This window comes from Brienomyrus brachyistius, chromosome 17 (genome assembly GCF_023856365.1).
Source record: "Brienomyrus brachyistius isolate T26 chromosome 17, BBRACH_0.4, whole genome shotgun sequence".
In the NCBI taxonomy this organism is placed as follows: Eukaryota; Metazoa; Chordata; class Actinopteri; order Osteoglossiformes; family Mormyridae; genus Brienomyrus; species Brienomyrus brachyistius.
In genome coordinates, this window is record NC_064549.1 from 4891048 (window position 1) to 4915148 (window position 24101).

Below are 24101 nucleotides of genomic sequence, written 5' to 3' on the forward strand. Positions count from 1 at the left end.
TTAGATATGAAAATATTGTGGCACCATTTTGTCATCTCCCCCCTGCACCCTGGTTGTGTCTCAAATTTTATGATTTGGACAGTATGACTCGGCACTTAACCATCTCTCCAATTTGACTCTCCCTGCCGGCCCCTGGAGGATGGGCTCCCCCTTTGAGTCTGGTCCCTCCCAAGGTTTCTTCCTTCTAGTGAGTTTTTCCTTGCCAATGTCGCCTATGGTTTGGTCACTGGGGGCTTTGGGTGGGGATGCTGTAAAGCGCTTTGACACGATGTAATTTTGTGAAAATGCACTATACAAAAATAAATTTGTTGTTGGTTTACAGCAAAGAAAAAACTGATTTCCAACTCTGTGAAACTTTATTAAAATGAGGTCCCACAATGTGCAAATAGTATTCAACAATCATGCGAATGATTATTCCAAGATTTAATTTTAATGGGGAAATTTTACCTATAGGACTGTTACCAAGGAGACCATACACTTTTTAATCACCTCACAAAAATCAGCAGCTTGGTAAATATCACTGCCTCTTCACCCTTTGGCAGGCAGCTGTAGGCCCACACAGGACTCCAGTTCACTGCAACATGCGCTTATTGACACTCTCAGACAGTCACATGCTCTGGGTGATTTAGAGACGCCAGATCCCCTCACTTCACATGATTGGACAGCAGTAGGAATCCTCAGCATCCAGGGGAAACCAGAGCAGCCCAGGGAGTGCAAAGCCCCCCCCCCCCCCACACGGAGAAGAGGGAATCAGCGCACATGTCCCTGACATCACTACCTTACAGACATGGTATCTAAATATGATTCTAATAACGTCACAGAGAAGAGAAACACCAACAGTCAGATGAAATGTTGATCCACTTTCATAGTTTCCGTAACAGTTAACGAGAGATCTATGTCAGCACACTGACTTTTCTGTACAGCAGCCTCCAGACACTGCGACGAATCTGCTTCAGCTTGAGGCCGTAAATGAGGGGGTTCAGCAGGGGAGGAACGACGAGGTACTCTACAGAGAGCACGTTACGGAGGGACAGAAGGCTGCTGCTGGAGCCATAGCGTGCGTACATGATGTCAAAAAGAAAAGCAAGAATGAAGTTCATTAGAGTGATCAGGTGGGGCAGGCAGGTCTCCATGAACTTCTTCTGTTCTGCCCTGGATCTTATGGACACCCTGATGATGTGGCTGTAGGAGACCATGATCAACCCCAACTGAATTAAGTATGAAACAAGGACAGAGTAGGAATGAAGATTGTTCAGAAAGTTATCAGAGCAGGATAATCTAACAACATCCCAATTGGAGCAGTAAACTTTTTCAATTCTAATTCCACAGAGAGGCAGCCTGACCGTTAGCAATATTCCCATTAAAATCTGACTTAAAGGAAAAAACCAGGCAGTTAATATCAGGTTCCTCAGCCTCCGTGGCGTCATGATGGAGTGATACTCCAGTGGTTTGCAAATTGCAACATACCTGTCATAAGCCATCACTGTCAGATTGGTCAATTCAGAAAGAATATACGTGTGGACCACGCAAACCTGAAGTATACATGCGCTGTATGAAATAATGTGGGAGTCTGACATGAGGTCAATAAGAATCTTGGGGTAGAAACCCGTAGCCCCAAAAATGCCATTAACACAGAGATTACACAGGAAGATGAACATGGGCTCATGGAGAATCTTCTCTGTGGAAATGATTAGTATGAGAGACAGATTTACAAAAAGTGTACAGAGGTAGGACACAAAAGAAAAGGCAAAGTAGATGTTTTTGTCTCCCCTTGTCTCATTCAATCCAGCAAGAATGAAGAACATTTCACTGGAGAACTTCTCCATTTTGCGTGTTTTTAACTGGCAGTGATGGAGGTTGGGCCTCTTTTTTACCGCAGCCTTTCTCTTCCCTGGTACCATCACAAAGAGCTCGGAGACTCTGGACGCTGAAGTGCCGCAGTGTTCATGGTAGCTACTTTTGGTTTTCAGCCAGACTCTTGAAGCCTGACTGTAAATGGCAATTTTTACATGTCTAAATTTAAAAAATTATCCAGTGCTGTACTAGTATTCAGCCATCAGCTGGTCTGGTTCAGCTCTCAGGTCTTCACTCATCACCAGGTTTGTCGGAATCGGCAGGACGCTAACAGATCTAAATTTCCTCTTCTACTGGCCTCTTTATGCTGCTGGGCTGTGCTGTTGATTGCTGTGATTTCTGACGTAATCACAGTCCCTGCAGGCAAGCGGCACTCCTGTGTCCAATTAATCACTCAACTAATATTTCTAATAATATCCGATACGCAACATGATCAGGACAGGCAGATATGCTCTCGGCTGGTATTCTGCTTGCATATTCAATGAGGGTTTAGAACAGCGACAGATTGTACCAGAGATGTTTATAAGAATTCTTTTTTAAAGTAATATTCATGGGTGAAATGGCATGAAACGGATTATGGAGGGTTCTGTAATATATACGTTCCCCCCACCACCCATGGACTGGTTTGTGGAGAGCCAACCATCCAGCCAGCTATCCAGGGCTGTAGCCAGGGTTTGAAAGATAGTGAGATCCTGGATGCGGGGATGGATGGTTTTGGTCTCGTCAATCATGCATTACATACAGGAAGTCTATTTCTATTTGCAAGAAACAGACCTTTATTGGTCTCGAAAATCTTAAAAACACAAATGTCTGGCCACTGTAACTTGGAAAATTTAGTTTGGTCTTTGACCCACTGATCCGACAGTGAATATTAGGAAACCTAAAGCCCATTGTTAAGTGTAAATTTATTAATGTAAGATAATTTATATTTTTGTGGAAATGTATTAAAATAACTGAAGACGTTATGCGGATTATTCATATGTGATTTTTGGGTCTCACACCTAAATACCGCTACTTCTGATCTCTCTCTTTCCGCCACCAGTTATGTTCCATCCACAAAAACATCTTTGTTTGTAAACACGAAAATAGTCTATAAAGCAGACACATCACTGGCACTACAAATCCCAGATTGCACAGCGATAGCTGACGCATTGGCACGTCAATCAATGCAGGCTTGAACTGCAGATATCTATGGTGATGCTTGATATCACATTGCGATATAATCACAGTTGTACAGCACATGTCCAATAACCATCAGGGGTTTTAGATGACAGGCGATGGTTGTTTACTTACACACATAATTTGGTAAGAAGATGAGTAGTTTACCTAAAATATTAGTAATCTGTATAAATGCGTCATATCCTTATATTTTATAAACGTGTGGAATGTACCATTACATCAGTGATGTCTCCCCTTTTGTGTCTCAAATTTTATGATTTGGACAGTATGACTCGGCACTTAGCCATCTCTTCTTCCTTCTAGGGAGTTTTTCCTTGCCACTGTCGCCTTTGGCTTATTCACTGGGGGCTTTGGGTGGGGATGCTGTAAAGCGCTTTGAGACGATGTAATGTTGTGAAAATGCACTATACAAAAATAAATTTGTTGTTGATGTTGTTGGTTTACAGCAAAGAAAAATCTGATTTCCAACTCTGTGAAACTTTATTAAAATGAGGTCCCACACTGTGCAAATAATATTCAACAATCATTCGGATAATTATTCCAAGATTTAATTTTAATGGGGAAATGTTACCTATGGGACTGTTACCAAGGAGACCATACACTTTTTTAATCACCTCACAAAAATCAGCAGCTTGGTAATTATCACTGCCTCTTCACCCTTTGGCAGGCAGCTGTATGCTTACACATTGCTTAGTGCTGTCGTCACTACAGAATACAGTGTGCACTGAGCTGCACTGTATGTACTGCGTGGTGCTTTACCTTTTAGCCCTGAGCTGTGAGAAGGCTAATCTTTACCAGCACAGCAGCAACAGACGTGTTGTGGGTTGTGGCAGGGTGGGGCTGAAGCCAATCACAGGGAGAATATGGCACCAGGCCAGGGTAGATACTGGATGGGACTCCAGTTCACTGTAACATGCGCTTATTGACACTCTCAGACAGTCACATGCTCTGGGTGATTTAGAGACGCCAGATCCTCTCACTTCATATGATTGGACAGCAGTAGGAATCCTCAGCATCCAGGGGAAACCAGAGCAGCCCAGGGAGTGCAGAGCTCCCCCCACACGGTGAAGAGGGAATCAGCGTACATGTCCCTGACATCACTACCTTACAGACATGGTATCTAAATATGATTCTAATAACGTAACAGAGAAGAGAAACACCAACAGTCAGATGAAATGTTGATCCACTTTCATAGTTTCCGTAACAGTTAACGAGAGATTTATGTCAGCACACTGACTTTTCTGTACAGCAGCCTCCAGACACTGCGACGAATCTGCTTCAGCTTGAGGCCGTAAATGAGGGGGTTCAGCAGGGGAGGAACGACGAGGTACTCTACAGAGAGCACGTTACGGAGGGGCAGAAGGCTGCTGCTGGAGCCATAGCGTGCGTACATGATGTCAAAAAGAAGGGCAAGAATGAAGTTCATCAGAGTGAGCAGGTGGGGCAGGCAGGTCTCCATGAACTTCTTCTGTTCTGCCCTGGATCTTATGGACGCCCTGATGATGTGGCTGTAGGAGACCACGATCAACCCCAACTGAATAAAGTATGAAACAATGACAGAGTAGGCATGAAGATTGTTCAGAGTGTAATCAGAGCAGGATAATCTAACAATATCCCAATTGGAGCAGTAAACTTTTTCAATCCTAATTCCACAGAGAGGCAGTCTGACCGTCAGCAATACGCCCATCAAAATCTGACTTAAAGGAAAAAACCAGGCAGTTAATATCAGGTTCCTCAGCCTCCGTGGTGTCATGATGGAGTGATACTCCAGTGGTTTGCAAATTGCAACATACCTGTCATAAGCCATCACTGTCAGATTGGTCAGTTCAGAAAGAATATAAGTGTGGACCACGCAAGACTGAAGTATACATGCGCCGTATGAAATTATGTGGGAGTCTGACATGAGGTCAATAAGAATCTTGGGGTAGAAACCCGTAGCCCCAAAAATGCCATTAACACAGAGATTACACAGGAAGATGAACATGGGCTCATGGAGAATCTTCTCTGTGGAAATGATTTGTATGAGAGACAGATTTACAAAAAGCGTACAGAGGTAGGACACAAAAGAAAAGCCAAAGTAGATGTTTTTGTCTCCCCTTGTCTCATTCAATCCAGCAAGAATGAAGAACATTTCACTGGAGAACTTCTCCATTCTGCGTGTTTTTAACTGGCAGTGATGGAGGTTGGGCCTCTTTTTTACTGCAGCCTTTCTCTTCCCTGGTACCATCACAAAGAGCTCGGAGACTCTGGACGCTGAAGTGCCGCAGTGTTCATGGTAGCTACTTTTGGTTTTCAGCCAGACTCTTGAAGCCTGACTGTAAATGGCAATTTTTACATGTCTAAATTTAAAAAATTATCCAGTGCTGTACTAGTATTCAGCCATCAGCTGGTCTGGTTGAGCTCTCAGGTCTTCACTCATCACCAGGTTTGTCAGATACGGCAGGACGCTAACAGATCTAAATTTCCTCTTCTACTGGCCTCTTTATGCTGCTGGGCTGTGCTGTTGATTGTTGTGATTTCTGACGTAACCACAGTCCCTGCAGGCAAGCGGCACTCCTGTGTCCAATTAATCACTGAACTAATAATTCTAATAATATCCGATACGCAACATGATCAGGACATGCAGATATGCTCTCGGCTGGTATTCTGCTTGCATATTCAATGAGGGTTTAGAACAGCGGCTGATTGTACCAGAGATGTTTATAAGAATTCTTTTTTAAAGTAATATTCATGGGTGAAATGGCATGAAATGGATTATGGAGGGTTCTGGAATATATACGCTCCCCCCACCACCCATGGACTGGTTTGCGGAGAGCCAACCATCCAGCCAGCTATCCAGAGCTGTAGCCAGGGTTTGAAAGATAGTGAGATCCAGGATGCGGGGCGGGTGGTTTTGGTCTTGTCAGTCATGCATTACATACAGGAAGCCTATTTCTATTTGCAAGAAACAGACCTTTATTGGTCTCGAAAATCTTAAAATCACAAATGTCCGGCCACTGTAACTTGGACAATTTAGTTTGGTCTTTGACCCACTGATCCGACAGTGAATATTAGGAAACCTAAAGCCCATTGTTAAGTGTAAATATATTAATGTAAGATAATTTATCTTTTTGTGGCAACGCATTAAAATAACTGAAGAAGTTATGTGGATTATTCATATGTGATTTTTGGCTCCCACACCTAAATACCGCTACTTCTGATCTCTCTCTTTCCGCCACCAGTTATGTTCCATCCACAAAAACATCTTTGTTTGTAAACACGAAAATAGTCTATAAAGCAGACACATCACTGGCACTACAAATCCCAGATTGCACAGTGATAGCTGACGCATTGGCACGTCAATTAATGTAGGGCTGCACGTAGATATCTATGGTGATGCATGATATCACATTGCGATATGATCACAGTTGTACAGCACTTGTCCAATAATCATCAGGGGTTTTAGATGACAGGCGATGGTTGTTTACTTACACACATAATTTGGTAAGAAGATGAGTAGTTTACCTAAAATATTAGTAATCTGTATAAATGCGTCATATCCTTATATTTTATAAACGTGTGGAATGTACCATTACATCAGTGATGTCTCCCCGGTTGTGTCTCAAATTTTATGATTTGGACAGTATGACTTGGCACTTAGCCATCTCTTCTTCCTTCTAGGGAGTTTTTCCTTGCCAATGTCGCCTTTGGCTTATTCACTGGGGGCTTTGGGTGGGGATGCTGTAAAGCGCTTTGAGACGATGTAATGTTGTGAAAATGCACTATACAAAAATAAATTTGTTGTTGATGTTGTTGGTTTACAGCAAAGAAAAAACTGATTTCCAACTGTGTGAAACTTTATTAAAATGAGGTCCCACACTGTGCAAATAATATTCAACAATCATGCGGGTGATTATTCCAAGATTTAATTTTAATGGGGAAATGTTACCTATGGGACTGTTACCAAGGAGACCATACACTTTTTTAATCACCTCACAAAAATAAGCAGCTTGGTAAATATCACTGCCTCTTCACCCTTTGGCAGGCAGCTGTAGGCCCACACATTGCTTAGTGCTGTCGTCACTGCAAAATGCGGTGTGCACTGAGCTGCATTCTATGTACTGCAACGTTCTTTACCTTTTAGCCCTGAGCTGTGAGAAGACTAATCTTTACCAACACAGCAGCAACAGACGTGTTGTGGGTTGTGGCAGGGTGGGGCTGAAGCCAATCACAGGGAGAATATGGCACCAGGCCAGGGTAGATACTGGATGGGACTCCAGTTCACTGAAACATGCGCTTATTGACACTCTCAGACAGTCACATGCTCTGGGTGATTTAGAGACGCCAGATCCCCTCACTTCATATGATTGGACAGAACTAGGAATCCTCAGCATCCAGGGGAAACCAGAGCAGCCCAGGGAGTGCAGAGCCCCCCCCACACGGAGAAGAGGGAATCAGCGCACATGTTCCTGACATCACTACCTTACAGACATGGTATCTAAATATGATTTTAATAACTTCACAGAGAAGAGATACGCCAACAGTCAGACAAAATGTTGATCCACTTTCATAGTTTCCGTAACAGTTAACGAGAGATCTATGTCAGCACACTGACTTTTCTATACAGCAGCCTCCAGACACTGCGACGAATCTGCTTCAGCTTGAGGCCGTAAATGAGGGGGTTCAACAGGGGAGGAACGACGAGGTACTCTATAGAGAGCACGTTACGGAGGGGCAGAAGGCTGCTGCTGGAGCCATAGCGTGCGTACATGACGTCAAAAAAGATAGACAGAATGAAGTTTATCAGAGTGAGCAGGTGGGGCAGGCAGGTCTCCATGAACTTCTTCTGTTCTGCCCTGGATCTTATGGATGCCCTGATGATGTGATTGTAAGAGACCACAGTTAGCCCAAATTGAACAAACTGCAAAATCATGACAGCGTAGCCATGAACATTGTTCAAAGTATAATCAACACAGGATAACCTCACCACATCCCAGTTGGAGCAGTAAACTTTTTCAATCCTAATGCCACACAGAGGCAGCCTGACCGTCAGATATATTCCTGTCAGTGCTTCAGATAAAGGAAATAACCAACCCAGTAATATCAGGTTCCTCAGCCTCCGTGGTGTCATGATGGAGTGATACTCCAGTGGTTTGCAAATTGCAACATACCTGTCATAAGCCATCACTGTCAGATTGGTCAGTTCAGACATGAAATAAGTGTGGACTGCAAAAATTTGAACTATACATGCGGTGTATGAAATAACGTAAGAATCTGACATGAGGTCAATGAGAATCTTGGGGTAGAAACTAGTAGCCCCAAAAATGCCATTAACACAGAGATTACACAGGAAGATGAACATGGGCTCATGGAGAATCTTCTCTGTGGAAATGATTAGTATGAGAGACAGATTTACAAAAAGCGTACAGAGGTAGGACACAAAAGAAAAGCCAAAGTAGATGTTTTTGTCTCCCCTTGTCTCATTCAATCCAGCAAGAATGAAGAACATTTCACCGGAAACTTTCTCCATTCCAGCTGTTTTTAACTGGCATGGACGGAGGTTGGTTTTCTTTTTTACCGCAGTCTTCCTCTTCCCTGGTACCATCACAAAGAGCTCGGAGCCTCCGGACGCTGAAGCGCCGCAGTGTTCATGGTAGCCACTTTGGGTTCTCAAACAGACTCCTCCTGAAGCCTGACTGTAAATGGCAAATTTATCATGTTTAAAAATTATCCAGTGCTGTACTAGTATTCAGCCATCAGCTGGTCTGGTTCAGCTCTCAGGTCTTCACTCATCACCAGGTTTGTCGGAATCGGCAGGACGCTAACAGATCTAAATTTCCTCTTCTACTGGCCTCTTTATGCTGCTGGGCTGTGCTGTTGATTGCTGTGATTTCTGACGTAATCACAGTCCCTGCAGGCAAGCGGCACTCCTGTGTCCAATTAATCACTCAACTAATATTTCTAATAATATCCGATACGCAACATGATCAGGACAGGCAGATATGCTCTCGGCTGGTATTCTGCTTGCATATTCAATGAGGGTTTAGAACAGCGACAGATTGTACCAGAGATGTTTATAAGAATTCTTTTTTAAAGTAATATTCATGGGTGAAATGGCATGAAACGGATTATGGAGGGTTCTGTAATATATACGTTCCCCCCACCACCCATGGACTGGTTTGTGGAGAGCCAACCATCCAGCCAGCTATCCAGGGCTGTAGCCAGGGTTTGAAAGATAGTGAGATCCTGGATGCGGGGATGGATGGTTTTGGTCTCGTCAATCATGCATTACATACAGGAAGTCTATTTCTATTTGCAAGAAACAGACCTTTATTGGTCTCGAAAATCTTAAAAACACAAATGTCTGGCCACTGTAACTTGGAAAATTTAGTTTGGTCTTTGACCCACTGATCCGACAGTGAATATTAGGAAACCTAAAGCCCATTGTTAAGTGTAAATTTATTAATGTAAGATAATTTATATTTTTGTGGAAATGTATTAAAATAACTGAAGACGTTATGCGGATTATTCATATGTGATTTTTGGGTCTCACACCTAAATACCGCTACTTCTGATCTCTCTCTTTCCGCCACCAGTTATGTTCCATCCACAAAAACATCTTTGTTTGTAAACACGAAAATAGTCTATAAAGCAGACACATCACTGGCACTACAAATCCCAGATTGCACAGCGATAGCTGACGCATTGGCACGTCAATCAATGCAGGCTTGAACTGCAGATATCTATGGTGATGCTTGATATCACATTGCGATATAATCACAGTTGTACAGCACATGTCCAATAACCATCAGGGGTTTTAGATGACAGGCGATGGTTGTTTACTTACACACATAATTTGGTAAGAAGATGAGTAGTTTACCTAAAATATTAGTAATCTGTATAAATGCGTCATATCCTTATATTTTATAAACGTGTGGAATGTACCATTACATCAGTGATGTCTCCCCTTTTGTGTCTCAAATTTTATGATTTGGACAGTATGACTCGGCACTTAGCCATCTCTTCTTCCTTCTAGGGAGTTTTTCCTTGCCACTGTCGCCTTTGGCTTATTCACTGGGGGCTTTGGGTGGGGATGCTGTAAAGCGCTTTGAGACGATGTAATGTTGTGAAAATGCACTATACAAAAATAAATTTGTTGTTGATGTTGTTGGTTTACAGCAAAGAAAAATCTGATTTCCAACTCTGTGAAACTTTATTAAAATGAGGTCCCACACTGTGCAAATAATATTCAACAATCATTCGGATAATTATTCCAAGATTTAATTTTAATGGGGAAATGTTACCTATGGGACTGTTACCAAGGAGACCATACACTTTTTTAATCACCTCACAAAAATCAGCAGCTTGGTAATTATCACTGCCTCTTCACCCTTTGGCAGGCAGCTGTATGCTTACACATTGCTTAGTGCTGTCGTCACTACAGAATACAGTGTGCACTGAGCTGCACTGTATGTACTGCGTGGTGCTTTACCTTTTAGCCCTGAGCTGTGAGAAGGCTAATCTTTACCAGCACAGCAGCAACAGACGTGTTGTGGGTTGTGGCAGGGTGGGGCTGAAGCCAATCACAGGGAGAATATGGCACCAGGCCAGGGTAGATACTGGATGGGACTCCAGTTCACTGTAACATGCGCTTATTGACACTCTCAGACAGTCACATGCTCTGGGTGATTTAGAGACGCCAGATCCTCTCACTTCATATGATTGGACAGCAGTAGGAATCCTCAGCATCCAGGGGAAACCAGAGCAGCCCAGGGAGTGCAGAGCTCCCCCCACACGGTGAAGAGGGAATCAGCGTACATGTCCCTGACATCACTACCTTACAGACATGGTATCTAAATATGATTCTAATAACGTAACAGAGAAGAGAAACACCAACAGTCAGATGAAATGTTGATCCACTTTCATAGTTTCCGTAACAGTTAACGAGAGATTTATGTCAGCACACTGACTTTTCTGTACAGCAGCCTCCAGACACTGCGACGAATCTGCTTCAGCTTGAGGCCGTAAATGAGGGGGTTCAGCAGGGGAGGAACGACGAGGTACTCTACAGAGAGCACGTTACGGAGGGGCAGAAGGCTGCTGCTGGAGCCATAGCGTGCGTACATGATGTCAAAAAGAAGGGCAAGAATGAAGTTCATCAGAGTGAGCAGGTGGGGCAGGCAGGTCTCCATGAACTTCTTCTGTTCTGCCCTGGATCTTATGGACGCCCTGATGATGTGGCTGTAGGAGACCACGATCAACCCCAACTGAATAAAGTATGAAACAATGACAGAGTAGGCATGAAGATTGTTCAGAGTGTAATCAGAGCAGGATAATCTAACAATATCCCAATTGGAGCAGTAAACTTTTTCAATCCTAATTCCACAGAGAGGCAGTCTGACCGTCAGCAATACGCCCATCAAAATCTGACTTAAAGGAAAAAACCAGGCAGTTAATATCAGGTTCCTCAGCCTCCGTGGTGTCATGATGGAGTGATACTCCAGTGGTTTGCAAATTGCAACATACCTGTCATAAGCCATCACTGTCAGATTGGTCAGTTCAGAAAGAATATAAGTGTGGACCACGCAAGACTGAAGTATACATGCGCCGTATGAAATTATGTGGGAGTCTGACATGAGGTCAATAAGAATCTTGGGGTAGAAACCCGTAGCCCCAAAAATGCCATTAACACAGAGATTACACAGGAAGATGAACATGGGCTCATGGAGAATCTTCTCTGTGGAAATGATTTGTATGAGAGACAGATTTACAAAAAGCGTACAGAGGTAGGACACAAAAGAAAAGCCAAAGTAGATGTTTTTGTCTCCCCTTGTCTCATTCAATCCAGCAAGAATGAAGAACATTTCACTGGAGAACTTCTCCATTCTGCGTGTTTTTAACTGGCAGTGATGGAGGTTGGGCCTCTTTTTTACTGCAGCCTTTCTCTTCCCTGGTACCATCACAAAGAGCTCGGAGACTCTGGACGCTGAAGTGCCGCAGTGTTCATGGTAGCTACTTTTGGTTTTCAGCCAGACTCTTGAAGCCTGACTGTAAATGGCAATTTTTACATGTCTAAATTTAAAAAATTATCCAGTGCTGTACTAGTATTCAGCCATCAGCTGGTCTGGTTGAGCTCTCAGGTCTTCACTCATCACCAGGTTTGTCAGATACGGCAGGACGCTAACAGATCTAAATTTCCTCTTCTACTGGCCTCTTTATGCTGCTGGGCTGTGCTGTTGATTGTTGTGATTTCTGACGTAACCACAGTCCCTGCAGGCAAGCGGCACTCCTGTGTCCAATTAATCACTGAACTAATAATTCTAATAATATCCGATACGCAACATGATCAGGACATGCAGATATGCTCTCGGCTGGTATTCTGCTTGCATATTCAATGAGGGTTTAGAACAGCGGCTGATTGTACCAGAGATGTTTATAAGAATTCTTTTTTAAAGTAATATTCATGGGTGAAATGGCATGAAATGGATTATGGAGGGTTCTGGAATATATACGCTCCCCCCACCACCCATGGACTGGTTTGCGGAGAGCCAACCATCCAGCCAGCTATCCAGAGCTGTAGCCAGGGTTTGAAAGATAGTGAGATCCAGGATGCGGGGCGGGTGGTTTTGGTCTTGTCAGTCATGCATTACATACAGGAAGCCTATTTCTATTTGCAAGAAACAGACCTTTATTGGTCTCGAAAATCTTAAAATCACAAATGTCCGGCCACTGTAACTTGGACAATTTAGTTTGGTCTTTGACCCACTGATCCGACAGTGAATATTAGGAAACCTAAAGCCCATTGTTAAGTGTAAATATATTAATGTAAGATAATTTATCTTTTTGTGGCAACGCATTAAAATAACTGAAGAAGTTATGTGGATTATTCATATGTGATTTTTGGCTCCCACACCTAAATACCGCTACTTCTGATCTCTCTCTTTCCGCCACCAGTTATGTTCCATCCACAAAAACATCTTTGTTTGTAAACACGAAAATAGTCTATAAAGCAGACACATCACTGGCACTACAAATCCCAGATTGCACAGTGATAGCTGACGCATTGGCACGTCAATTAATGTAGGGCTGCACGTAGATATCTATGGTGATGCATGATATCACATTGCGATATGATCACAGTTGTACAGCACTTGTCCAATAATCATCAGGGGTTTTAGATGACAGGCGATGGTTGTTTACTTACACACATAATTTGGTAAGAAGATGAGTAGTTTACCTAAAATATTAGTAATCTGTATAAATGCGTCATATCCTTATATTTTATAAACGTGTGGAATGTACCATTACATCAGTGATGTCTCCCCGGTTGTGTCTCAAATTTTATGATTTGGACAGTATGACTTGGCACTTAGCCATCTCTTCTTCCTTCTAGGGAGTTTTTCCTTGCCAATGTCGCCTTTGGCTTATTCACTGGGGGCTTTGGGTGGGGATGCTGTAAAGCGCTTTGAGACGATGTAATGTTGTGAAAATGCACTATACAAAAATAAATTTGTTGTTGATGTTGTTGGTTTACAGCAAAGAAAAAACTGATTTCCAACTGTGTGAAACTTTATTAAAATGAGGTCCCACACTGTGCAAATAATATTCAACAATCATGCGGGTGATTATTCCAAGATTTAATTTTAATGGGGAAATGTTACCTATGGGACTGTTACCAAGGAGACCATACACTTTTTTAATCACCTCACAAAAATAAGCAGCTTGGTAAATATCACTGCCTCTTCACCCTTTGGCAGGCAGCTGTAGGCCCACACATTGCTTAGTGCTGTCGTCACTGCAAAATGCGGTGTGCACTGAGCTGCATTCTATGTACTGCAACGTTCTTTACCTTTTAGCCCTGAGCTGTGAGAAGACTAATCTTTACCAACACAGCAGCAACAGACGTGTTGTGGGTTGTGGCAGGGTGGGGCTGAAGCCAATCACAGGGAGAATATGGCACCAGGCCAGGGTAGATACTGGATGGGACTCCAGTTCACTGAAACATGCGCTTATTGACACTCTCAGACAGTCACATGCTCTGGGTGATTTAGAGACGCCAGATCCCCTCACTTCATATGATTGGACAGAACTAGGAATCCTCAGCATCCAGGGGAAACCAGAGCAGCCCAGGGAGTGCAGAGCCCCCCCCACACGGAGAAGAGGGAATCAGCGCACATGTTCCTGACATCACTACCTTACAGACATGGTATCTAAATATGATTTTAATAACTTCACAGAGAAGAGATACGCCAACAGTCAGACAAAATGTTGATCCACTTTCATAGTTTCCGTAACAGTTAACGAGAGATCTATGTCAGCACACTGACTTTTCTATACAGCAGCCTCCAGACACTGCGACGAATCTGCTTCAGCTTGAGGCCGTAAATGAGGGGGTTCAACAGGGGAGGAACGACGAGGTACTCTATAGAGAGCACGTTACGGAGGGGCAGAAGGCTGCTGCTGGAGCCATAGCGTGCGTACATGACGTCAAAAAAGATAGACAGAATGAAGTTTATCAGAGTGAGCAGGTGGGGCAGGCAGGTCTCCATGAACTTCTTCTGTTCTGCCCTGGATCTTATGGATGCCCTGATGATGTGATTGTAAGAGACCACAGTTAGCCCAAATTGAACAAACTGCAAAATCATGACAGCGTAGCCATGAACATTGTTCAAAGTATAATCAACACAGGATAACCTCACCACATCCCAGTTGGAGCAGTAAACTTTTTCAATCCTAATGCCACACAGAGGCAGCCTGACCGTCAGATATATTCCTGTCAGTGCTTCAGATAAAGGAAATAACCAACCCAGTAATATCAGGTTCCTCAGCCTCCGTGGTGTCATGATGGAGTGATACTCCAGTGGTTTGCAAATTGCAACATACCTGTCATAAGCCATCACTGTCAGATTGGTCAGTTCAGACATGAAATAAGTGTGGACTGCAAAAATTTGAACTATACATGCGGTGTATGAAATAACGTAAGAATCTGACATGAGGTCAATGAGAATCTTGGGGTAGAAACTAGTAGCCCCAAAAATGCCATTAACACAGAGATTACACAGGAAGATGAACATGGGCTCATGGAGAATCTTCTCTGTGGAAATGATTAGTATGAGAGACAGATTTACAAAAAGCGTACAGAGGTAGGACACAAAAGAAAAGCCAAAGTAGATGTTTTTGTCTCCCCTTGTCTCATTCAATCCAGCAAGAATGAAGAACATTTCACCGGAAACTTTCTCCATTCCAGCTGTTTTTAACTGGCATGGACGGAGGTTGGTTTTCTTTTTTACCGCAGTCTTCCTCTTCCCTGGTACCATCACAAAGAGCTCGGAGCCTCCGGACGCTGAAGCGCCGCAGTGTTCATGGTAGCCACTTTGGGTTCTCAAACAGACTCCTCCTGAAGCCTGACTGTAAATGGCAAATTTATCATGTTTAAAAATTATCCAGTGCTGTACTAGTATTCAGCCATCAGCTGGTCTGGTTGAGCTCTCAGGTCTTCACTCATCACCAGGTTTGTCAGATACGGCAGGACGCTAACAGATCTAGATTTCCTCTTCTACTGGCCTCTTTATGCTGCTGGGCTGTGCTGTTGATTGCTGTGATTTCTGACGTAATTACAGCCCCCGTAGAGAAGCGGCACTCCTGTGTCCAATTAAGTGGAACTATGGCCTGAATTTGCCTTTAATTAGTAATTTACTTCGTTAGGACATTACTTTATGCAGATTTATTTCACTCTGGATTATTCCAGAACATGTCATAAAAAGGAACATGGTTCAGCTCTTAAATTTTTTTGTGTGATTCTCTCGTGTTCTCAGCTTGGTTACAGACATGATATGCTGTAGTATCCAAGTTGTGAGACGAAGAAGTAATGCTTTAGTGATGTTTTAGTAAACTTCATATGCAGTCGACTGATGCGGTGGATGGAGAGATGGATGTATTTTCATGCTGGAGCAAGCAGAGGTCATGAACCTGGCTTCTCTGATGCTGATGGCCCAAAAACTACACAAAAAGCTCTTCAAAAAGCTATAGTATAATAAGCCTATTCATTTGTGTTATGTGGTTTTAATCTGATATTTTATTTTGAGATGATGGCATTATAGTGTCTAAAGGCAGCAGGCATTTCATCCACTTTGAAGTTCAGGGGTGCATTAAATTTGTATCTTACATCCCGAAGCGTCCTAAACTGGTAATCAAGGGATTGGATGGTATAGTGCACAATAGCATTGAAATAGTATCAAGGCGCATCAGTGGATCAGACATAAGCTTATCAAGCATTCCATCGCCTTTGGGTGGACCTGGATCTTTTCTGCTGCAGTACAGCCTCCATATTCATTTTCTCACAGATATCTTTGGCAGCATTCTGTGCAGCAGCAAAGCCTATTGTCCTGAAAATAATCAAAGATACATTTGCCTTCAATAGCAGATCCAATCTCATCCCCCCAGCACACAAAGAACATACATTTCTCCAGAAGCCTTGCTTGAACACTTTTTTAATTTTGCTTTTCACTTGGGCGCCATGATGCAAGCGGCACGGGTCGGGGAAACATGGAGCCGGACGGAACCCCGGTGGGCTGAAGACAGGAGCTGCAGGGGCCAAAGGCTGGAGCCAGAGGGACCCTTGGTGAGGCAAGAGTCAGAGGGGACACTGAAAGGGGTGAGAAAGAAAGTGGAGGGACTGCTAGGGAGACGAGGAGGGAGACGAAGGGGTCACTGGAGGAGGCGAAGAGGGAGGCGAAGCTGCGGCAGGTGAAGGCGGCACAGGTGTCCTCTCCCACTGAAGGATACCGAGAGATGGGGTCCTGGCCGGGATCTTTCATGATGGGGTGGCGGTCAGGGCTTCCCACCGGAGAGGTCCATTGCGGCAGTAGTCAGGGAAATCCTAGAGGGGTCCCAGTCGAGCTCCTCCTCCATCTCCACCGAGGGGGGAGGAGCGGTGGTCCGACAGTCAGGGACCCATTCTGCGGGGGCAGCTTTGGGCACACGCTCGGGCGAAGCGGGTGGCGACTTTGGGCACATGCTCGGGCTAAGAGGCGGCGGCTCTGGGCACACGCTCGGGTGAAGTGGCGGCGGCTTTGGGCACACGCTCGGGCGAAGCAGGGGCGGCTTTGGGCACATGGTCGGGCGAAGCGGGTGGCGACTTTGGGCACACGCTCGGGCTTAGAGGCGGCGGCTCTGGGCACACGCTCGGGTGAAGCGGGGGGCGGCTTTGGGCACACGCTCGGGTGAAGCGGGGGGCGGCTTTGGGCACACGCTCGGGTGAAGCGGGGGGCGACTTTGGGCACACGCTCGGGCTTAGAGGCGGCGGCTCTGGGCACACGCTCGGGCGAAGCGGGGAGCGGCTTTGGGCACACGCTCAGGCGAAGCGGTGGCGACTTTGGGCACACGCTCGGGCTAAGAGGCGGCGGCTCTGGGCACACGCTCGGGTGAAGCGGGGGGCGGCTCTGGGCACACGCTCGGGCGAAGCGGGAGCGGCTTTGGGCACACGCTCAGGCGAAGCGGTGGCGACTTTGGGCACACGCTCGGGCTAAGAGGCGGCGGCTCTGGGCACACGCTCGGGTGAAGCGGGGGGCGGCTCTGGGCACACGCTCGGGCGAAGCGGGGGGCGGCTTTGGGCACACGCTCGGGCGAAGCAGTGGCGACTTTGGGCACACGCTCGGGCTAAGAGGCGGCGGCTCTGGGCACACACTCGGGCGAAGCGGGGGCGGCTTTGGGCACACGCTCGGGCGAAGCGGTGGCGACTTTGGGCACACGCTCGGGCTAAGAGGCGGCGGCTCTGGGCACACGCTCGGGTGAAGCGGGGGGCGGCTCTGGGCACACGCTCGGGCGAAGCGGGGGCGGCTTTGGGCACACGCTCGGGCGAAGCAGTGGCGACTTTGGGCACACGCTCGGGCTAAGAGGTGGCGGCTCTGGGCACACACTCGGGCGAAGCGGGGGCGGCTTTGGGCACACGCTCGGGCGAAGCGGTGGCGACTTTGGGCACACGCTCGGGCTAAGAGGCGGCGGCTCTGGGCACACACTCGGGCGAAGCGGTGGCGACTTTGGGCACACGCTCGGGCTAAGAGGCGGCGGCTTTGGGCACACGCTCGGGCAAAACGGTGGCGACTTTGGGCACACGCTCGGGCTAAGAGGCGGCGGCTCTGGGCACACGCTCGGGTGAAGCGGTGGCGACTTTGGGCACACGCTCGGGCGAAGCGGGGGCGGCTTTGGGCACACGGTCGGGCGAAGCGGGTGGCGACTTTGGGCACATGCTCGGGCTTAGAGGCGGCGGCTCTGGGCACACGCTCGGGTGAAGCGGGGGGGCGGCTTTGGGCACACGCTCGGGCGAAGCGGTGGCGACTTTGGGCACACGCTCGGGCTAAGAGGCGGCGGCTCTGGGCACATGCTCGGGTGAAGCGGGGGGCGGCTTTGGGCACACGCTCGGGCGAAGCGGGTGGCGACTTTGGGCACACGCTCAGGCGAAGCGGTGGCGACTTTGGGCACACGCTCGGGCTAAGAGGCGGCGGCTGTGGGCACACGCTCGGGCAAAACGGTGGCGACTTTGGGCACACGCTCGGGCTAAGAGGCGGCGGCTCTGGGCACACGCTCGGGTGAAGCGGCGGCGGCTTTGGGCACACGCTCGGGCGAAGCGGGGGGCGGCTTTGGGCACACGGTCGGGCGAAGCGGGTGGCGACTTTGGGCACATGCTCGGGCTTAGAGGCGGCGGCTTTGGGCACACGCTCGGGTGAAGCGGGGGGCGGCTTTGGGCACACGCTCGGGCGAAGCGGGGGCGGCTTTGGGCACACGCTCGGGCGAAGCGGGGGCGGCTTTGGGCACACGGTCGGGCGAAGCGGGTGGCGACTTTGGGCACATGCTCGGGCTTAGAGGCGGCGGCTTTGGGCACACGCTCGGGTGAAGCGGGGGGCGGCTTTGGGCACACGCTCGGGCGAAGCGGGGGCGGCTTTGGGCACACGCTCGGGCGAAGCGGGGGCGGCTTTGGGCACACGGTCGGGCGAAGCGGTGGCGACTTTGGGCACATGCTCGGGCTTAGAGGCGGCGGCTTTGGGCACACGCTCGGGTGAAGCGGGGGGCGGCTTTGGGCACACGCTTGGGCGAAGCGGGGGCGGCTTTGGGCACACGCTCGGGCGAAGCGGTGGCGACTTTGGGCACACGCTCAGGCGAAGCGGTGGCGACTTTGGGCACACGCTCGGGCTAAGAGGCGGCGGCTGTGGGCACACGCTCGGGTGAAACGGCGGCGGCTTTGGGCACACGCTCGGGCGTAGCAGCGGCGGCTTTGGGCACACGCTCGGGTGTAGCGGCGGCGGCTTTGGGCACACGCTCGGGCGAAGCGGGGGGCGGCTTTGGGCACACGCTCGGCGGAGCAGGGGCGGCTTTGGGCACACGCTCGGGCGGAGCGGTGGCGACTTTGGGCACACGCTCGGGCGGAGCGGGGGCGGCTTTGGGCACACGCTCGGGCGAAGCGGCGGCGACTTTGGGCACACGCTCGGGCTAAGAGGCGGCAGCGACTTTGGGCACATGCTCGGGCTAAGAGGCGGCGGCTCTGGGCACACGCTCGGGCGAAGCAGGGGCGGCTCTGGGCACACGCTCTGGTGGAGCGGGAGTGGCTTTGGGCACACGCTCAGGCGGAGCGGGGGCGGCTTTGGGCACACACGCAGGCGGAGCGGGGGTGGCTTTGGGCACATGCTCGGGCGGAGCGGGGCCGGCTTTGGGCACACGCGCGAGCGAAGCGGAGGTGGCTTTGGGCACATGCTCGGGCGGAGCGGGGGCGGCTTTGGGCACACGCTCGGGCGAAGTGGTGGTGGCTTTGGGCACATGCTCAGTGTTGGCGAAACGAGACTTCAGACGCCGACCTGGGCAAAGCATCGGCAAATACGTCAGAGGGTGGAATATCGGGAGGGGCTCTTCCCGACATAAGACAGGGAAAGCAGCAGAGACTGAGATGGACCCCAGGAAGACACCCAGCGTCTTATTTTTTCCTGCCGCTTTTGGTGGAGCATGGGGCACTTCCGGCAGCTCCATTAGTGGACCATAGGGCAATTCACAATCGTGGGCTACCCGCCACATCATTGACTCTGCCACCCTTCTCCTTATCTGCTGCAAGTATTTGCGCACCTCTTCTGTGAGGTTAGAGTCTTCGGACACGGACATCTCCTCCAGGACATCCCTCATCCGGGTGGCAATGGCTTGAGCCACAGGGTCGTCCTGAACCTCGGACTGACGAGCCAATAAATCACCTCATCAACCAAACCGAGGTACTACCAAACCGAGGTACTACCAAACCGAGGAGTCCTGTTATTCTGTCATGACACATGGGGCACGGACCTGGGAAACAGGAGCAGGATTCAGAGAATCAGGTGAACTCGGGGTTTAACATTAAGACAGGCAAGAAGAAACAACAACTTCACAAAATTAATGACGGGGCTACCGTAAAACACACAGACACAGATTTAAATACACCGAGCTGGTTAACACAACTAGAAAAAGCTGATGACACGGGGATTCCATACACAAGCAGGGCATGACATTGGAACCAATTGTCGTAAGACTGTCCCCTATACCAGTGTTTCCCAACCCGGAACTTAGGGTCCCACAGACGGTCCATGTTTTTGCTCCTTCCCAGCTCCCTGCCAGAGACCCAAGGACTAGATTGGAAAACATTTCCTTTAGTCTTTAAATGGAATATTTAATTCCTTAAACTTCTTAATTATCAGGACAGACAAAGCAAGATCTTTTGTCCCAGAAGTGACAAGAAATCCCAGGAAGTATTCTCTAGTGTTGGTGCCATTCTCACTGACTGGACGATGATGGACATCTGTTCCTGGTGGATATCTGGAGTGCAGTCCAATTTGAGCGAGAAAGATTTTGATCTTTCTCTCTCAGCATTTTGTACTTTTGTACTTGTATTTTCAAACTGACAGAGTGAATGAGTTCATTTCGAATAATGTTTCGAATCAAAGTAGCTGGTTTGGCTGAACTGCTTACATTGAACATACAGAATCTGATAATTCAGAACAGAGTCAAATCTAGCATGAAGCTCCACTTCCTTCATGAAATTCCCATTCCTTGCTTGGTGGAAAGCCCCTAAAGCCAGGTTTCTCTCAAATAAAGACTGAATGATGGCAACCCATCTCATAATAACATCTCTGTAATGTTGGATTAATTTGGATTGAATAATTTGGATTAGTTTGAATTGGTCTCCTCAATATCATTTCCATCCTTCCAGTGTCCCATTGAATACTGGCCATTCTTCTGTGTCAAATGGCGGATAGAGGATATGAGTGAGTTGAGATTTGTCAGGTGGCAGACGCCGACTGGCCATCAGGAAGTTTGGGAATTTTCCAAGTGGGCGCCCCCTTATTAACCACGTGTGCATCCCCGATTGTGACCTAGCTGTTTTCCGTCAGTTTGATTTCTCCGGTGTATTTAAGTTCACGTCAGAGACTGACAGTCTGTCACTGACGTTTTGATGTTACATGTTCCTGTGTCCCGCATTTGGAGTCATTCCAAATAAACTGCTTCCGTGTTCAGCAATCATAACAGTAATGGTGACTAAAGGGTGCTATTTCATGCCTAGAGGGCTCTAGTAATATTAAAAACCGTATTTAGAAGGTCATCAAAGAAAATGACGTTTAGATTATCCTCCTGTTGGTGTAAAACTATGATATTATGCCTGTCAAAGTGTGTCAGCTTAGCCATTTCAGAACCTCTGCTAAAAGCATGCTAGTATTTGCAGCGACCGTATTTTTTGACTTGGCCACTAGCACACCTCATACAGCTAGGCAATCTGTCACTGACTAAATATATTTTTAATTACTTAATTGAACTGCTGGTGAAATTTAACAAAATCGTGGAACGGCTGAGGTGCCCCTGAGGAGGAGTTTGGGAACTGAAGCGGTCTTCATCTAGCCATTCAACTAGATATCAGTAACTTTTTAGAAAACAGAAGAAATTATTACTAGCTTTTATTGGGTTACTCTTAATTTGCACATGTTCTAACGTTAAACTCTCTTTTTTGACCTAAGCCAAAGTACACTTGCTACCCGGATAAAAAGCTTATTTTTCCAGAGATACAATATGAGTGGTGCAGGTATATCATATGGGAAAATGGCCTCTGTCAGTGACACGTTACGAAGATGCAGCTTCTCTGGATGTAAGTGCTCATTAGTTTCTCTTATTAGGTCAAGTGTATTTAACGTTTATGTCAGAAAGAGAGGTATCTTTATTATCACTCTTATGAAAACAAAGAAGATTTGTTTGGCACTATATCCAACCCAGCATAACATACAATATACATGTAAACAGCATAAACAGGTCATATTAAAAAAAGACTAAAATACTTAAATACTAATTAATTCAATCTCAGAACCCTAGATTTGCTTAAATGTGGCTCATTTTGAAATTGCAATGCTTACACAAAAAAGGTTACTCAAACAAAACTTTGAGAGGAACAACTTTGAGAGGAAGAACATTCTGGAATCTATGTCCCTGCACTGACTTTCCTGTTGAGCAGCCTCCAGACGCTCAGACGAATCTGCTTCAGCTTGAGGCCGTAAATGAGGGGGTTGAGCAGGGGTGGGATGATCAGATATTCTATGGAGAAAAAGTTACGGAGACCCTGCAGGCTGCTGCTGGATTCATAACGGGCATATAAGACATCAAATGATGCAGACAGACTGTAGATTGCCAAAGTGATCAGATGGGGCAGGCAAGTCTCCGTAAACTTGTTCTGTACTGCTTTTGATCGCAAACATGTCCTTATAATATGGAAGTAGGAGATTACAATCAGCAGTGCTTGGATGAAATGAATAGCAGCTATTGCATATCCATATAGATTATTCACACTGGTGTCTATGCAGGAGAGCTTCACCACTTCCCAGTTTGTGCAATAAAGCTTATTTATCATAGATCCACACAAAGGCAGCCTGATCATTAGAAGAACTCCAATTAAAATTTCAGAAAAAGATAACAACCAGGGCACAAGCAACAATTTTCCCACATTTCCACGGGTCATAATAGGGTGATACTGCAGTGGGTTACATATTGCAGCATACCTGTCATAAGCCATCACTGTCAGATTGGACAGTTCACATAACATATACGAGTGGACTACGAATATCTGAGTTATACATGCGCTGTATGAGATAATGTGAGATTCTGATAGGAGGTCCAGGAGAAAACTGGGGTAAAAACTTGTAGCACCATAAATCCCATTGACACACAGATTACACAGGAAGATGTACATGGGCTCATGCAGAACTCTGTCCAGCATAACAGTCACAACCAGAGTTATATTCAGAAAAATTGTGAACAAGTAGATGAAGAAAGAACAGAAAAAATAAATCATTTTGTTTCGTCTTGTGTCATTTAAACCACTGAGGAGAAAAATCATTTCAGTAGATGAGTTTTCCATATTAGGCCCTCGATAAAAACACACAAAAATAAAGGTATTTCTTGTACATTCACTCTTCTTTTTGCCATGAAACATCACAAATATTTTGACTCATCAGGAATAGAAGGCGAGGCACACATTGCAGGATCTTTCTGTTTTTAAATCTTCATGCATCCAGTTTTGATCAAATCAGCAATAACAAGGATCAATCTAGAATCAATGACAGATTTCACAAAAAAATATATAGTCATATGTGAAAATATTAAAGACTTGACTATAATGTGATTATTTTGAAAGACGGTGCATGTGCAGCATGTCCACCAGGCTCTGCATGTGCCTAATGAAATGCATCCTTAATCCCCACCCAAAAGTAGATGTTCATCGACTGTGCTGGTCTTTTTATGCTCCCAGACTGTGCTGTTGACCATCGAGATCTGCTGTGTCGTCTCTGTCCCTACAGACATGAGGTCCTCTAGTGTCCAATTTGTGAGACGATGAAGTCATACTTTGGTAAGATTAAACTTCATATGCAGTTGACTGGGAATTTAAAAGGAATAATTAGGATTTTATGTATTTTGAGTGATGACAGTTTGTAATCACATGGCTATATGGCTGACGTGGTGGATGGGCAGAGGGACGTATCTTCAGGCAGGAGCCTGCGGTGGTCATGAACCTGGCTTTTCAGATGCTGGAGGCCCTAATC

The 24101-nt window shown here is 46.6% G+C and overlaps 5 protein-coding genes across 9 annotated transcripts in view; all 5 read right to left on the bottom strand.

Annotated features, from left to right (window-relative positions):
• The window catches only part of LOC125711441 (olfactory receptor 51E2-like), a 30243-nt gene extending 18046 nt beyond the window's left edge, over positions 1-12197 (bottom strand). For 2 of the 5 annotated variants that reach the window (XR_007383022.1, XR_007383023.1), the window contains exon 1: positions 7495-8822. Coding sequence is in view for 2 of the 5 variants with exons in the window: in XM_048980332.1 (XP_048836289.1) it covers positions 7610-7886; positions 11539-11972 (711 nt within the window). In the remaining 3 variants the exon portion in view is untranslated. Of the gene's footprint in view, positions 1-6864; positions 8824-10316 lie in introns of those variants that run through there. The other 3 variants (XM_048980332.1, XM_048980331.1, XR_007383024.1) reach the window with 3 other exon arrangements.
• LOC125711442 (olfactory receptor 1D2-like) lies at positions 412-2126 on the bottom strand. Its single transcript, XM_048980333.1, has one exon. The coding sequence runs from the start codon at positions 1899-1901 to the stop codon at positions 894-896; it is 1008 nt and encodes a 335-aa protein (XP_048836290.1). The 5' UTR covers positions 1902-2126; the 3' UTR covers positions 412-893.
• On the bottom strand, positions 3510-5485 carry LOC125711445 (olfactory receptor 1D2-like). Its single transcript, XM_048980335.1, has one exon. It carries the CDS (start codon positions 5258-5260, stop codon positions 4253-4255), a length of 1008 nt encoding a protein of 335 aa, XP_048836292.1. The 5' UTR covers positions 5261-5485; the 3' UTR covers positions 3510-4252.
• A 1379-nt stretch (positions 12198-13576) lies between the features above and the next one.
• Positions 13577-15550, bottom strand: LOC125711440 (olfactory receptor 51E2-like). Its single transcript, XM_048980330.1, has 2 exons — positions 14896-15550; positions 13577-14598 (listed from the first exon to the last, which is right to left on the bottom strand). The coding sequence occupies exons 1-2, from the start codon at positions 15327-15329 to the stop codon at positions 14322-14324; spliced, it is 711 nt and encodes a 236-aa protein (XP_048836287.1). The 5' UTR covers positions 15330-15550; the 3' UTR covers positions 13577-14321.
• A 6519-nt stretch (positions 15551-22069) lies between these two features.
• LOC125711458 (olfactory receptor 8I2-like) lies at positions 22070-23452 on the bottom strand. The gene has a single exon (XM_048980350.1). It carries the CDS (start codon positions 23417-23419, stop codon positions 22487-22489), a length of 933 nt encoding a protein of 310 aa, XP_048836307.1. The 5' UTR covers positions 23420-23452; the 3' UTR covers positions 22070-22486.
• Positions 23453-24101: the final 649 nt, after the last annotated feature.

Excerpts from the sequence above, each read along its gene's own strand:
- LOC125711442 (XM_048980333.1), bottom strand. The coding sequence starts at position 1,901 with ATGGTACCAGGGAAGAGAAAGGCTGCGGTAAAAAAGAGGCCCAACCTC.
- LOC125711445 (XM_048980335.1), bottom strand. The coding sequence starts at position 5,260 with ATGGTACCAGGGAAGAGAAAGGCTGCAGTAAAAAAGAGGCCCAACCTC.
- LOC125711440 (XM_048980330.1), bottom strand. The coding sequence starts at position 15,329 with ATGGTACCAGGGAAGAGGAAGACTGCGGTAAAAAAGAAAACCAACCTC. Across the intron at positions 14,599-14,895 it reads ACAGTGATGGCTTATGACAG|GGCATCCATAAGATCCAGGG; the intron begins GTATGTTGCAAT and ends TCACATCATCAG.
- LOC125711458 (XM_048980350.1), bottom strand. The coding sequence starts at position 23,419 with ATGGAAAACTCATCTACTGAAATGATTTTTCTCCTCAGTGGTTTAAAT.